This window comes from Apis cerana, linkage group LG9 (genome assembly GCF_029169275.1).
Source record: "Apis cerana isolate GH-2021 linkage group LG9, AcerK_1.0, whole genome shotgun sequence".
Taxonomy (NCBI): domain Eukaryota; kingdom Metazoa; phylum Arthropoda; class Insecta; order Hymenoptera; family Apidae; genus Apis; species Apis cerana.
This window is the reverse complement of record NC_083860.1, coordinates 2,574,529-2,591,635: the sequence shown is the minus strand read 5'-3', so window position 1 is coordinate 2,591,635 and position 17,107 is coordinate 2,574,529. Positions and strand designations below refer to the sequence as shown.

The 17,107-nt window shown below is 27.4% G+C and overlaps 1 protein-coding gene across 50 annotated transcripts in view; it reads left to right on the top strand.

Annotated features, from left to right (window-relative positions):
- The window catches only part of LOC107995100 (calcium-activated potassium channel slowpoke), a 122,940-nt gene extending 106,043 nt beyond the window's left edge, over positions 1-16,897 (top strand). For 23 of the 50 annotated variants that reach the window (XM_062079887.1, XM_062079893.1, XM_062079896.1 and 20 more), the window contains 10 exons: positions 107-239; positions 5,117-5,176; positions 6,716-7,112; positions 7,645-7,828; positions 8,132-8,227; positions 8,580-8,716; positions 8,887-8,999; positions 9,999-10,160; positions 10,674-10,767; positions 11,156-16,897. In XM_062079887.1, the coding sequence (XP_061935871.1) occupies positions 107-239; positions 5,117-5,176; positions 6,716-7,112; positions 7,645-7,828; positions 8,132-8,227; positions 8,580-8,716; positions 8,887-8,999; positions 9,999-10,160; positions 10,674-10,767; positions 11,156-11,236 (1,457 nt within the window). In that variant the 3' untranslated portion in view covers positions 11,237-16,897. The remainder of the gene's footprint in view (positions 1-106; positions 240-5,116; positions 5,177-6,715; positions 7,113-7,644; positions 7,829-8,131; positions 8,228-8,579; positions 8,717-8,886; positions 9,000-9,998; positions 10,161-10,673; positions 10,768-11,155) is intronic. The other 27 variants (XM_062079904.1, XM_062079934.1, XM_062079913.1 and 24 more) reach the window with 5 other exon arrangements.
- Positions 16,898-17,107: the final 210 nt, after the last annotated feature.

Sequence of the window (17,107 nt, the reverse complement as noted above, 5' to 3'; positions counted from 1 at the left end):
GTTTTCTCAATAATTTAAGTATATTCTTATTAATAATCTCGAAATATAATACTAATGAGAAATTAAAAAAATATGTATAAATTCATATCATCATATTACATTGTAGCGATGAGAAATCACCGGAATTCCGTCGGGATGACCATGATGAATTCAACGAAACAAGTGAATAAGGTGAAACCGAATGTGAATCGAGCGACAAATGACAGTTTATCCAGTCCAAATCAACCGTACAATCAAAGGTACTCGTTTTACTTTAAACATTCATTATTTTCTCTTCACCATACATACGGACGTGCTTCGTCCTTGCATTCACTATTCATTGTTCACACTTTCGATCACTTCTATGATAAATGAGTCATTCAGAAGACGAATTGATCAATCATATTATTTTTGACATTAACATTAACATAAAGATTTAAAATTTTTTACATTTTGCATCAGAAATAGATGTACCTAAAATATTTTAAACTGTGCCAAAATGATTAGTTAATAATTTTATTCAATACTTTTCAATATTGTCAATATTCAAAAATTTCTATTATTCAAATATTCATATACACACTTATATATATTGCTAAAATTTTTTAATATTTTTTATTAATAAAATTTGGAATGTAAATCAATAATAAATATATCAATTATAATTTAATATAAGAACAAAGATAATATTCGATTGTGTGAAATTTGAGAGTTAATTAATTTGACTTCTATGTATGACTCAAATATCTCATTCAGAATTAACAATCGTGTGTGAATTTCACTACTGAGAATTAGATACACGTATTTCATTGAAAGAAAAAAAAAGTCGTTGTGTTCTATTGTAAAATTTGATCGTATTTCACGTTTTATAAAAAAAAAAAAACACTTTTTGTGCACTCAAAGTTCAATTAAATGTGATTAATACATAACATAATTATATACAGTGTACTCAATTTAATTTAATTTATACACAATATGTACACAAATGTATAGTAGCTCGTGGTGAATTTTTCGACTTTTCTGTCTGTAATACGCACTTTCACTGTTGTTGTACGAAATTAAAGTTGATACTGTTTCTCTCCTATATTTGCACGACTAGAACGACTCGAGCTTTTCTGTACACAACATTTTTGTGGAACTATGTGGAATGGGTTATTCAGACTGCATTAATTAATTTTTAATATATAAACAAATATTTTATATTGTACATATCCATTGAAAAATCTTAGAACAATAACAGTACTTTTAATGTGATTCGATCATTTTTATTAAAAAAAGTTATATTATGTAAAAAAAAAGTCGATAATGGAAATGTTCGAAGAAAAAACATCGATGATATAACATTAATATCAAAATTTTTTAATTTTTTTTTAATGCAATTTTTATCTATTATTACTTATTATTTATAGTAAGATTTTTCAGATTAAAATAAAATCAAATACAATAATTTAGATTGTATATATTAATTTAATATATGAAAAAAAAATTATTATCACTTATTAAATTATATTATTATGTAATAATATTATTTCATTTAAAAAACCATTGAAACTTTAAGAAAACAAATATCCTAAGATTTGTAAGAGGATATGTATCTGCAATGATGCATCATTTTAATGAAATTACTCTAAACTGTAATTTGAATAACCTGATAAAACATAAAAGCAATTATCTTTATACTATGATTTATCTCACAAAATACAATCTAATTTTCTTAATCTAAAAACTTGTATGAAATAATTTCTCATTTATACAGAGTGCACTATGATGTCAATAACACAATATTATTTAAACAGTATCTGCATCTATTTTAATTTAATCAGCATGTTTTAAAAGTTATCATAACGTAAATGATGATAAACATTGTTATTACATAAATTTTCAACTTATTGTTAATATTCTCGGTAGAGAACTTCCATGCGATCCAGAATCATTCTCATAAATTCAATCGTTTGCATTCTGATCAATTATGTGTTATTTAATTTATGATTATTTTTATTGAAATAGCATACTCAAATTTATTCATTTTATAATTTTCTAACTTTTAAGAATTTATAAGATATTATAAATAATATCAATTCTACGTATCGATTTTATGACTTGTATATAAAAAAAGTCAGTTTATAAATTTTACAAAATCATACCTGATTTATTTTGCAAAGTTTATTACTTATAAATAAATAGCGGATTTTTATATAGCTGAAATGTATTTGGAATATTTTTTAAAATTTATTATATGATACATAGGATATATGTATTCAAACTTTTAATAGATCAAGTCAAAGTAAAACGAAAATCAGAAATAAGAGAATTACATTTCTATTTCCGTTTTTTAGTTATTGATAATTAAATATTGATTAGACTACATTATCAAATGTATGATATTTTAAACAGCGGAAAACACAATGATTCTTAAATTAACATAGCAAAGAGCAACTTATCTGTATTTTTCAATATTATGATACCATCAATATTTATATAAAATTCTTCTATATAATATATAAAATATATGAAATAAAATTAAATTCTAAAATAAAAAAAAAATAAAGTTCTCTATAAATTGTAAATTTATTAAATTTTTCATATATTCTGCATTAAGATATTGCAATATATGCAAAATCAAAAATGAAACTTCGGCTTTCCACATAAAAATCGCGAGAACAAATTAAAAATTTTGTAATAGAGAAATAGGGAAATAGAGAAAACCATGCTATTAAAGTCACTCTTTATTTTATCCTGTGATATCTCAATTGGTTACCAAGACTCAATGCGTCAAATATGAAGACTCAAAGCATCCATAATGCTTAAGACAGTGCGGAGATTATGAATAAGCCCGCGAGCCTCGTGACCTACATTTTTTCTTGGAGATGCACACATTTTTTCCAGAAATCATGTCTGTCACGTCTGAAGTTTGGAATAGGTCAGAACGAGAGATAAAGACGGAGATAATAAACGATTAAAAATTATTTTTTTTTTTTATACGATAATACCTCGGAAATCGAAAATTGTATCAGGATAAATGAAAAAGCATTTTAAAGGGCAAGGTTCCGCGCTTTTAACAATCCTTCATTCATCGATTAAAACATTTCACAGACTTATAGCAATTTAAAGTTTTACTAATTTTAATTAGGATTTAAAGTAAATTACGTATATTTAAGTATATTTATTTTTGGAAAAATATTATAACGATCTTACTAATGATATGTTTTATCTCATATGTAAGGATATGTAAAGATTTTCAATTTAAAAATTATCTTAAGTTCTTTAATTGATGTAAATTTCGATTTTTATTTAATCAATATTATTCGAGATTAATCAAAAAGTAATTTATACAATATCAAATAAAATATAATTATTCCTCTTTTTGTGATTTATACAAAGTAAACTTATATAGTAAATTATACAAAGTAAATATACAAAATAAACATTTGAGAATCATTGTGCTTATCACTTTTTAAATTATTTTATATATTCGTTTGATTTATTTTTATTTTTATTTTGCGTGATTATTTTTGTTGATTTTTAATTTTCAATAACTAAAAAAGAAGACCAGAAACGTAACTTTTTAAATTTTTAATTTTCGTTTAATTTTAATTCAAAAATTATCCTTTAAATCTTTGGAGAGTGCTAGCCAAACATTCTGTATTTGTCATATAATATGAATATATACGTACATATATACATACACACATATATATATGTATGTATGTATTATTAAATAAAAAATCCGCAATTTAAATGAAATATTAAAGTATACATTATAATTATTTATTGCTTTATAATTAGTTTCTTTCTTTCAGTATCTAAGTATGATTTTCGATTTTTAAAATATTTTATTATACATGTATTAAAAGCTCTTATAATGAATTTATTTAAAAATATAACATTTCTTGAGTTAAAATAATTATTAAATTAATAACAATTATATAAAATTATGAAGACAAGCATAATTTCTTTATTTCAATTTAATTTATTTTCCTCCCCAATTTAATACTTATACATATATATATATATATATATATATGTATATGTATATGTCGCATGTTAATAAATTTCATGGCAATCCATGAAGTATAAAATTATATTCTTCTCCTATTTTCCTTCCCCTATAATATCTAAAAGTCAGCTTTCACCCGCACGGATAAACCGCTCATCTGTGCTTCTATAATTATTGTATATCGCTGAGTCGCGAGAAATTCCTGTGCGATAAAATCCGCTTATTATCAAATTTATTAGTCACTGTTTAAACTGAAATTAGAATAATAATAATATTTTATTCTTAATGGAATTTGTTTTAATAACTATTTTTTTAAAAATATTTTTGATTAGAGATTATTATCTTTATTTCAGGGTATTCTAAAACGTTGCTAATATATTTGAAAAATCATTTTAAACGAAAATTAAGTTGAAACAAATCATTGTTTAATTTATCTTTGTTCTCGAGATGTAAAAGATCAAATGACACAAATACAAATAATCAGATACATTTAAGATTTATTTTTTAAAATCAATGTATATTAATGAAAATAATATAAAATATAATTTCAAATATATACATACAATACATATATAGAATAATTTCAAATATATACAATTTGATTATAATTAAAAATCAAGATTAAAAATTAAATAATTTGAATGCATCTTATTGTAATTTATATTACTTCATTTTTTATATCTCTAGATAAAAAATAAATTGATTGATAATGTACATAATATTTATTTCAAAATAACTTGTCAAATATATCAATACAATCTGTCAATTTTAATCTGGAATATTTTGAATAAGCTCTGAATAAGCTAGTATAAACTACAAATTGCTTTTTGTAAATTTTTTGACAAGAACATAGATACTTTTTGCAGAAAACTATATAATATAATTTTTTTCTGGTAATTTTATTTCATTTTTTTTCAATATCTTAAAAATAAATCATTAGTCATAAATTATATTTTAATCGATGAAACATTTAAAATTTTGTAATTTGATCACTAACTACGAGAATCATTATTGTCATATTGCTCATTCAATTTTTAATTCTATTCCTGATATTACGATTCAATGTTACTCGATGGCGAACGAAGAAAAGAGCATCTACGAATTGAGGAATCCAACGTTACGAATACCTTCTGATTCCAGATCGCAAGAGGAGTCCGCATACCCTGGCTACCATCTCGCCTACGAAGTCAAAAAGCTCATGTACGCTTCTTATTTTTACGTTAATTATCACGTTAAGCCGTTATGTTCTCTTTTCTACACTAATTTCGTTATGCGATATAGAAATCTGCTTGCCAATTGCATGCGAATGTTTCATTGCTTGTGTAATTAAAGCATTTATCATCATTCATATGTACATATGTAAAATATTTTCAGTATAGAAAATGAATGTAATGATTATTTTTTTTAATATTAATTATATTAATTGTTTCTTCTTAATATGATTTCATTGTTATTCTATTTATATTTTTTTTATGTATCATAAAATATTTATTAAATATTTGTTATAATAATGTTAATATTATTGAAAACAAAGTTTTATCTATATAGAAATATTATTTTCGATTTATCTTTTTATCATGATACGAATCTGCTCAACACTAATACAAAAAACAAATTATACGTATATACAATAATATTGATAAAATATAGTTAATAAATTAATTCATTTATATAACAAAATCAAACAAAATAAAATAGTATTTCTTATAAGCGTTAGATGTAATATATGATCAATAATTTTTAAACTTTTCGAAGCTATGAAATAATAAGAAATATTTGAAAAATACTAAAAAATCATTAAATTAGAAAATATTCATGAATATTATTCTTTCATTAAAAGAAAAAGATAAAAAATTCTAATAGAATAGTAAGCTAACTATATTTTATAATTTTATACATTCACAACAAAAATCAATTTCAAAGAACATGTATTTCAAGTGGTTTAATTGGTATAGATATATGTGTTTGCCATAATGCTTTGTTGCTAAACGCATTACATATGTATCCAGATAGGATTTTCCGTGTTAAACGCTTGCGTCTAAATGTATGCTTTCAGACTAAACACAGATCACTTTCAGTATTACTAGGTTTAGCAATAAGTTTTTGCTCTCGTTCCATTAAGAGAGCTTTAAATTGTTATTTTCACATAAAACCTACTATAATTTTCTTATAGTTTTAATTTTTTCTTTTATTACATAAAATATAAAAAACAAAAAATCTAAATGTGCCTATTATTTTTACTATATTAATGTTTCAAATAATTTATTCCATATATTTGTAACATTCTGTCCTGTTAACAATTTCTCATTTTGCTTTTTCCTTAATAATAAACAAAACTTTAAATTATGTTTCTTGATTATATAATAAATATTTCATATCGATTTAAAATTTTTATGCATTTTATAATATTTTTCTCAAATCTCAAATCTCTTGCTATCTTTGGCCGATGACTTTTTATCGATAGTATTAATTAATTAAATAATATTATTATCATTATTATATCGCTTCTTCAATTTATAATTTTCATATTTATCCGCTTGAGCGTTTCAGGATTAGCTTAGTTATATTTACAACTATTCAAAAAATAAAATAGCCATGGATAATTATATCAAATAGATATCATACTTAATATTCTAACATATTAGTACTTTGTTGTTCTAATCAAATAATATTTTATCACGATATGTAAAAACAATTGGTACTTATAATTCGATAAAAAGTGAAATTTATCTTTTTTAGGCCGACGAGCAGAGCCTCGGGTGGTACGAACGTGAACAACAACGGTGGTCTTCAAGTCGGAATAGCCGACGATCAGGCGAAGGATTTCGATTTCGAGAAGACCGAAATGAAGTACGATTCAACGGGTATGTTCCATTGGAGTCCATCCCGTAACCTCGAAGACTGCATATTGGATCGTAATCAGGCGGCGATGACAGTCTTGAACGGACATGTCGTCGTATGCCTATTCGCCGATCCCGACTCGCCTCTCATCGGACTGAGAAACCTTGTCATGCCATTACGAGCTTCCAATTTTCATTACCACGAGCTTAAACACGTAGTAATAGTTGGGTCTGTGGATTACATCCGCCGCGAGTGGAAGATGTTGCAGAATCTACCGAAGATATCGGTGTTAAACGTAAGAGATATTTTTCGTTTATTTTTTTTTTCTTATATCTTGAATATAGGTAAAAGATTTATATGTTTTAAGATAGTGCGGATGATTATGCAAATTCGAATTTTTATTAATAAAACATAAAAACTCAATTGATTTGAGATTTTACTTTCAAGATATTACAGTGATCACTGTATTTTTGATATTTTGTCTCAAAATGTTGAAAAATATTATATGCACGCTGTATATTTTTCTTTTACATTTGAATTTTCCATGAATGTATAAACAGCCCATCAGTTGATAGTCAAAATCGAATTCTCGACTGAAAAATGAAATTATGTTTATGTATTAGCGAATAATGCAAGTGAATTTTATATTTGTAATTTGTAAAGTTATTACATTTATTTAAATTAATGAATAATTTGGAATAATATTTTTCGTTCAAATGTTCAAATACTTTGTATATTATAATTCTTTCTAATTTTCTTTCGAAAATTTCTCTATATTAAAATTGTAAGAATGAATTTATAATATAATTACATCTGTATTTTTGCAGGGTTCACCATTAAGCAGAGCAGATCTGCGTGCCGTTAACGTGAATTTGTGCGACATGTGTTGTATCCTGTCGGCTAAAGTGCCTAGCAACGATGACCCCACCCTCGCCGACAAGGAAGCCATCCTCGCGTCCCTTAATATCAAAGCTATGACTTTCGACGACACCATTGGTGTACTGAGCCAAGGTATTCATACTAGCTCTATTTATACTAGTCTTAACCTTTAATTGTTATTGTGAAGCTTGTGTGCTATTCATCTTCTCCGAAATCCAGACATTACAAAATTTCGTAATTTTGCTCTTAACATTGCCGAGCAATAATTTCTAAGTTTTTAAAGATGCAAATGTATAATATCTATTAAAATTTTTATTGAAAAATTTCACTACAGTAGTTACAGAGTTAATTTTAGAATAATAATAATTCGAATTCAACATTTTCCTATATTTCCTATCGCGTATACGATAATTAAATGTTAAGTGACAATTGCAGCAAATAATGAACAAGGTAATTTGACCGCAGTTGGCAGTCCAATCGTTTTGCAGCGACGAGGATCCGTTTATGGAGCAAACGTGCCAATGATAACAGGTATAACACGTCAAATTCATTGTTTATTATTATCTTTTTAATTATCTATTTATTTATGCGAATTATATTCTATATTAAAGTTTCCTAAAATTTTATGAATCTATTTTTACAAATTAATTAAAAAATTTAAATAAAAAATATCATTTTACCACTTCAAAATATTTAATTGAATACATTTAATATTTTTCAATTAGATATTTAACTATAATATATATATATATATATATATATACTTGAAATTTTGGTCAATAAATAATTTTATTATAAGCTATTATTACATAAAGAATATATATATATATAATGGAGTGATATAAATATTGATACATAATATTAATGTTTTCTTTTCATATAGAACTCGTAAACGATAGCAACGTGCAGTTCCTTGACCAGGACGACGACGATGATCCGGACACAGAACTGTACCTTACCCAACCGTTTGCTTGCGGTACTGCCTTTGCCGTCAGCGTATTAGATTCATTAATGTCGACGGTTAGTTGCATTCTTTCGTAAATGTTAATATTTAAAATGTTAATATTTAATAGGCAATTTATCGCACATATTATTATTTATTTACCGTACATTAGGAGAAAGGTTTGACTTCGTAACTTATATTTATGTATTAATTTTTTTGCTTATTTTCCTTTTTCTTCTTTCGACAGACATATTTCAATCAGAACGCGCTGACTTTAATTCGATCTCTAATCACTGGTGGAGCAACGCCTGAGTTAGAATTAATTCTTGCTGAAGGAGCAGGTTTACGAGGAGGTTATAGGTAAGTTAGTTAAAATTTATTTAAATATAGATTTAATTAATTTTTTCTACCATTATGTTGTTTATTCTACATTATATTATTCAATTATAGAGAAAGGCAGTAATTTCAAAATAATATTTTGTATTTTATTTTGATACTAAATAGTATTAAAATATAACGTAATATTTTCTTGAAAAAATTAATAAAATATTTATTGTCTTTAGCTAGCAAATATAAATAAGGAGATATAACGCGTAATTGTGTTACATAAAATGTTAATTAAAGCCATTAAATTTTATATTAATTTTCATCAAATGAATTTTCAGTAGATATTACTTTTCTTTATAATTGGACAGTAAAAAGGAAATATTTAACATCATAATATTCTTTATACGGTGCTATAATGTTTCATAATATTTCATATATCTTTTATTAGAATATATTATCCAAAATTGATGAAACATCTATTTACAAAATTAAATGTAAATAACGAAATAAACGATAGATTATATTTTTGCAAAAATTTATTTTTTGTTATTTTTATTTCGTATGAAACAAAACATACCATAAAGAATAATGAAACATCACAATATCACATAAATTTTGCAAAATATTATTACAATTCATTACTAAAAGTATTCATTTTACATTTTTAATGCAAATTATTTTGACTTATATATCAAATGAATATTTATATAAAATTTATATAATATGAATATCAGTCATATGTATGTTTATATACTATGTAATAACTTTAGCCATGACACATACCATATGCACGACATAATTGCTTAAAAAGTTAACAATACTATTACATAAAATATTTCGTTTATAATATCGTACAAGCTTCTTATGCATAATATTTTATCTATATAATATCGTATATAATAGACATTTTATGATACATCAATGTTCATAATATCACATGATGACATTTTGTTCATAAGGACGAAAATATTAATATTTTTTTACGTATGAAAGAAAAGTTATGATCTTTATTATTTATTTCTTTATCCATAGCACACCTGATAGTTTGGCCAATAGAGATCGATGTCGAGTTGGTCAAATCGCGTTATACGACGGGCCATTAGCCCAGTATGGCGAAGGAGGCAAGTACGGTGACCTCTTTGTCGCAGCATTAAAGTCATATGGAATGCTGTGCATTGGTCTGTACAGGTACAGGTACCGGACTTTTTTCCTTCTCTCGATGGTATTTATTGGATTACATCACATGAATATTCTATAGCACATATATATATACATATATGCATAATATATATATATATAATATATGTATATATATCTTTCTTCTGAAAAATCTTTCATCTTGCTGCCATATTAATTATATTGCCACATTAATTATCTTTTACTATATGCCATTTCTTGTACTTACTATGACTTTTGGTTTTTTGCCGCACACTTTTGCATTTTGCGTTTTTGCGTCATGACAAATAAAAAAAAAAAGAAGCGACGATCGTAAGTTGCCTTCATCCAACAAATACTCATCATTTTTTATGATTGTCTTTATATCACTTATTTGTTTAGTGTTTAGTTTACTGTTGCCAACTGTTTAGTTTAGTTTTAGTTTTAGTTTTAGTTTTAGTTTAATCGTACATATTAATGTACTTAGCTTAACAAGTAAATTTATGTTTGCCAAAAATAGCGTACCTCGACTAATTCTTGATACAATTTTAGGTTTCGAGATACAAGCTCATCGTGCGATGCTTCTTCTAAACGATACGTCATTACAAATCCTCCAGATGATTTCACGTTATTGCCTACAGATCAGGTATGAAAATATTGTTAGAATGCAAAGATTGATTATTATTTTAATTAATCTTAAAGATTCCACGAATCTATAACTAAAATTAAAATGAACCATTCTGAAATTTAATTTCCTAGACATATCTAAAATATTTAAAACTATATTTGGATCGGTATTTTATTAAATATTCTCTAATATTAAAATAATTTAAAAAGAATAATTTATAATCAGTTTATAATTTGTTAATTCTCTATTGTATTTCTCAAATCATTAATATACATATAAATAATCAAAAAAATATTTAATCTAATATATTTTCTATACGATAAAATAATAATGTTCTTATCTTTTAATATATATATACATAATCTTCTTATTTTTTTCTTTTTTTTTTCTTCTCGATAATTTATAGGTTTTCGTGCTGATGCAATTTGACCCAGGTCTGGAATATAAGCCGAGCAGAGGAGCTCGGGGAAAGGATGATGCCTCCTGACTGTTGCTGTGTAGCGCCCTCACCGACGGACCTTATTCCTATATCTAATCACGCAAAGGAAGCCATCATGCCGCCCGTCGTCCCTAGTCTAGGTTGGCTGGCATTATGGTATGATGCCCTCAACGAATAATTATCGCAAACCCCGTCCATAGAAACGTATCATCAACACGTCCGTTTTTTCCGCTGGTTACATAGTGTGTCACCGGTGAAAATTTCGTCGATACTTACGTACAACTGATTCGGTTTTATCCTCTAGTGTGTCCAACAGATTTCTCTGTTCTTTGCTATTTATCGCTGCGTGATTTATTTTCACATCGTGTTCGAACATTTTTTACGTTGAGGCTTGTTTGTGATAACGAATAAAAGAAGAAGGTAAAAAAAAATAATGTAGAGAAAGAAAAAAGAAGACAAATGTAAAGAAAGAAAAGAAGAAGGAGGAGGACGAAAGAAGAATAATCTGCAAGAGAAAGAAAGAAGTATAGAAACGGCAAAAGGGATACCGGGATGCGGTATGATGAAAAACGGTCCGAGGGTAGCTACACGTTAAGCTTTCTAAATCTTCGTAAGACGAAGAAATAATAACGTCTTCGATGGAAGGCTGAATAAGGACTGAACGGGCTTATCTCTGAAGCGTAAAACGGCTGTGTATATCCCACGGCCTTTTATGCATTCAGCAGTATACAGAAGAAGTACAGGAAGAAAACAGAAAAAGAAAAAAAAAGATATACTTAAAACAATGCGAAGCAAAACAGCTTAACTAATAAAAATGCTTGAGAACATCTTCAAGGCTGATCGCTAAGGAATTGTAATCGCCTTCGCGACTTAACGTATACCATCGCTGTAGCTCATTCAGGATATGTAAATAGGTACAGAACAAGTGAATATGTTGTCATTTGACGGTAAACTATAAGCGAAAATGCGGAACGAGGAGGAAAGAGGAAGAAATATGATTATTGATTGAGATATAAATTGCACTGACAGGAACCACCGTTTTGGTCCTTTCATTGTAAATGCATTGTTCACTTTGCAAAGACAGTCGTGTGTTCGTCTCCTGTATCGTGATTTTGTATCTTGCCTTGTCAGCAAATGGAAATATGTATACATATATGTACATGTATCTGTATATGCGTATGTACGTAGGTGATTCGTGCAATTAGAACAGACCACAGCTTTTATTCTGAAAATGAAAGACTTACAAGAAGTGTGATATATGATTTAGCATATTTGCAATTTTATCATTGTATATCTAATTTTATTATGATTATGTACACTTCTCTATGTTCTTCTGTTCTCTTCTTGATTTATAAATACAGAAATATTGAAATAAATAGTTTATATAATACTCTGTGATCAGTGTGCAAGTCCACTGATAAAGATATTTATATTATTGAATGTAATACGTAATTTTTAAACGTGATTTGCAACTTTTTTTGTAACTACATACATATTATGTAATAAAAAGTTGACATCATATTTAATTATATAAATCTATACCAGAAAAATAAAATATTTAGCACGGTTATGTATATACACATATGTTATTTCTCTAAATGGGCTTGTAAAATATTAAATCTTCTTATTCCATTATTACAGCATTTTTACACAAATAATGAAAAAAGATTAATGATAATACAAAGCACTATATTTTCTATTTGCATTTAATGAAACAAATATAAGCAAATATTATAGATAGACGTCACGATATTTCTAAAAGAAACGAATATTAATTTAGCGTGTTTATTTTGCTAATTATGTACGTATGATATATATATTTTATTTCAATTTTTGTGTAATCAAGAAAAAGGTTATAGTCTGTTATACATGCAACAATCACCTCGTATGCTTAGTTTTAGATGAAACAATTTGCAAATGATATGTGCAGCGTTACAAAAGATAGGTACGAACAGGAGTGCAGGACTATATGTAAACTTTACCTTGAGTGTCTTCTTTTGCGGCTAATGATAAAAAAATCTCAATCAAGCACTTTGTACAGATTCTATACATAAACGTGTATGCATCTATGGATGTATGTACGTATGTAGGTACGTACGTATGTATGTATGTATCTATGTATGAATTTATGCACGTACGTGCGTATGTATGTATCTATGTATGTATACATGTATGTATGAATGTATACATTTATGCATGTATACATATGTGTATATAATTGTATACGTATGCGCGTACTTATGTACGCATATATACACATATTTGTACGTGCGTATATGTATGCATGTGTGTGTGTTTGTGTGTAGATATGCATGTGTGCACGCGTGTATGCATGCACGTGTGTATGTGTATATATATGTATGTATGTATATGTGTGAATATATATAATAATTACGATAAAAAAATACCCTTTTCCACACAAATTGAGTATTAATCGACTATGTATCGATACGACTAAATATACGTTATAAGTATATATGCACATATATATGTATACATAGACACTCTCTTTTATATATTTTTATGAAACTCACGAGTGTGTACATACGAACGTACATATGTGTACATACATCCATATACGTATACACGTATGTATGTATGTATATATGTCTGTATGCATGTATATGTATATATATGTATGTATGTAAAAAAAAAACAAACAAACAAACAAACGGATCAAATAAGATATATACATACAAAATATACATAAAAAAAAAAAATAAGAAATACACAGATACACCTATACACAAATACTTCTTCCTTGCTCTTTCCCCCGCTCCGCCCCAACCCCCTTTTTTCTGTCACTGTAACATGACTGAAACACGCACACGTAATGATATAACATACGAGAGAGAAAAGAAAATACGTACGAGTGCATGTAATATGGCAACACAATCACAACACGGTATGGATTCACAGATACAGATGCATTAAGATACATACACACGCGCATCCTTTCTTTTTCTCATGTACACGCGCACAGCGCGCACACATCACACACCACACATCACACACACACACACACACACACACACACACAAAACACACGCGATGGAAAAAAAAGTGATATTACATCGACGAAATGTGTGAGAAGAAAGAAGAAGAATGGGGGGAGAGAAAAAAAAAGGAAACCAGGGGAAACGATTCGCGCGTGCGGAAGCAAAGTAACACGGGGAGTGTACAGGAAATGGAAATGGTATCGTGTGATCCGACCAATATGATATACATTGAAAAAAGCATCGGTTTCTGTGCTCGATCGTTAAAATTCAGACTAACTTACGGGATAATAATAATAAAAAAAAAGAAAATGTGCAAATGGGACGTAGCGGATCAATATTAACGGGGAAAAGAGAGAACACAAAAAAAGTAGCTGTGGTAGACGCTGCCGTGTATCGCGATTACGAGTCGCCGCCGCCACCGCCATTGCTACTGTTTGCAATATATCCATATGCACTATTCACTGCCACTGCAGTTCGTGTTATATCGTTGTATATAACTTTCTATGTATGGCTCGATTAAGGCGAGAAGGGCCGGTGAGGCGTGCGAATCGGATAGCTTGATGAATGTAAAAAAAAGAAAAAAAAAAAAAAAGATTATAATAACTAAACAATGTGCAGCATCAGCCGCAATAAGTGTCATTCGTTGCTCCTGATTTCCATTTTATTTTTTCATTTTTTTTTTTCTATTTTTGATTTTTCGTTACATTATTTCGTATCGATCCGCGATACGGAGAACGTCGATCGATCTCTCTCTGTTTTTTAATGTCAAAATCGATATTTAAATGCGCTCCTTTAATCGATTGCGAATGTAATGTTACGATGAGGATAAAAATGAACGATTGTCAATGAATCGCTTTCGGCTTTCTTATTCTTCTCATATCAATCGAACAATAGCAAACGAAGTTTTATTTCGAATATCGAATCAACTATGTGATCAACTGATTATCGATTTATCTTAATTATAAAATTTCAAATGTTATATATTTCCTTTGTGTTTGTATCGAGACATGATATTCGTTATCATAAAATAATATAATAAAATAAAATAAAATTAAAATTATCAAAATATTATAGTAAATTTTCAAAATTAATAAAGAATAAATAAAGCTGAAAGTGAATCAGAATTAGCTATGAAAAGTGAACGAAAATCACATTTCCAATTATTAATTACGAAAATTCTCTTATATGTTATTGTTATTCTTCTCGCTATATGACAGTACTATTCTTTTTCTCTTTTCCAAACTGACCATTTTGCATCGGACTTCGAGGAATCTTTTAAACAATGAAAACTGTAACAAAGAACAACCATAATTGTAAATGAACTCTTTCTACTTCTTCATCGGCAATTACGATGAAAATTTCATAAAAGAAAAAAGAAAGAAATGGGAAAAAAAGTATCGAAACGCAAAAGATAGATTAGACTTGTTTATTGATTTGATAAATATTCGATTTCTCGAGGAACGAGCATAAAATATCTTAAAAGACGAAAGAAACACATACTTTATAAAATAAACAAATTACAATTCGTAATCGAACCATCTTGTTTTTTGAGGAGAAAAGTTTGTTCATAAAAGTCAATTCTCATATAATTGTTTGACTAATTTAGCGGCTTTTAGAATCGCGTAAATCAAGATGGAGGACTCTCGATGACCCTGCCTCGCCTTGATGCGATTATATAATGAAAACAAAAGTTTGCGCGTTAGATTTTGTGGAAATCGTTCGTTAAGTGATTAAAAAAAAAAAAAAAGAAATTTGTCGGAGCCTTGTGTAGAGTTTTAGATGATTGGTCGAGATTTGCGTCGCGTGGGACGAGCCAGGCAGTAGAATTTTTACTTGATAAAAGGGTGAATATTTCTTGAATTTTTAATATTTATCATTTTTTTCCCTTTAAATTACAATTGTACATTTAGTTCGATTTTTTACGTAAGAAAGAAAAGTGATTATTTTTTTTATACTTATTATTTCATTCACACTTACACATACACACACAAACACATACATTCTCTCTCTCTCTCTCTCTCTCTCTCTCTCTCTCTCTCTCTCTCTCTCTCTCTCTCTCTCTCTCTCTCTCTCTTTCTCTCTTTCTCGAGAAGAAACTGGTGCCTGGCTACTCGCGAGATACAAATTATTCATGCACTCTCTTTAATAATTAAATCATGCACCGATTCAATCGATATCATCACCCGTAATCGTATTTTCGTGCGTCGCACGGATACACGTGGCGCATTTGTGTGTATGTGAGACGTGTGTATCTAAACGAAGTATATATATATATATATATATATATATATATATATGTATATATATGTATGTATATATATATACATATATATATGTGTGTGTGTGTAATATAATTATATATAATATATAATTATATTACATATATATACAATTAACGTTAAAAGAAAAAGAAAAAAAAAGGAAAAAAAAAATAAATCGAACAAAATACCAAAATGATTCGAAATATATATGGAAATTATAAAATGTATAAAGAGAGAAAAAATTAAGGCGCGCTGAGCGTACGCCACCTTCGATGCCTCATTGACCTCATCTAATGCTTTTTTATCTGTACATTTACAATTTGTGTACCAATGAGGAACGTTGTTTAATCATGTTGTTGATGTTATTGTTAAAGAATGAGATTCAATATTGTATATAACTATATATTCATTATAATTGATGATATAAATAATTATATACATAAAATTAAGCTTTGGAGTTTTTTTATACCTTAGTGCTTGAATTTATTTTATGTAATTGATATAAAAAAAAGAGAAATAAATATAGAATATATTAAAAATTCAATGTCTTTTTAAAATAATATTACCATTTGTTTAAAAGGAAACCGTGCAATTTTTATTCGTCATTTTCGTAATTTTGTTTTCGAATTTTTACTAAAAAAAAAAAAACTTTAATGTAG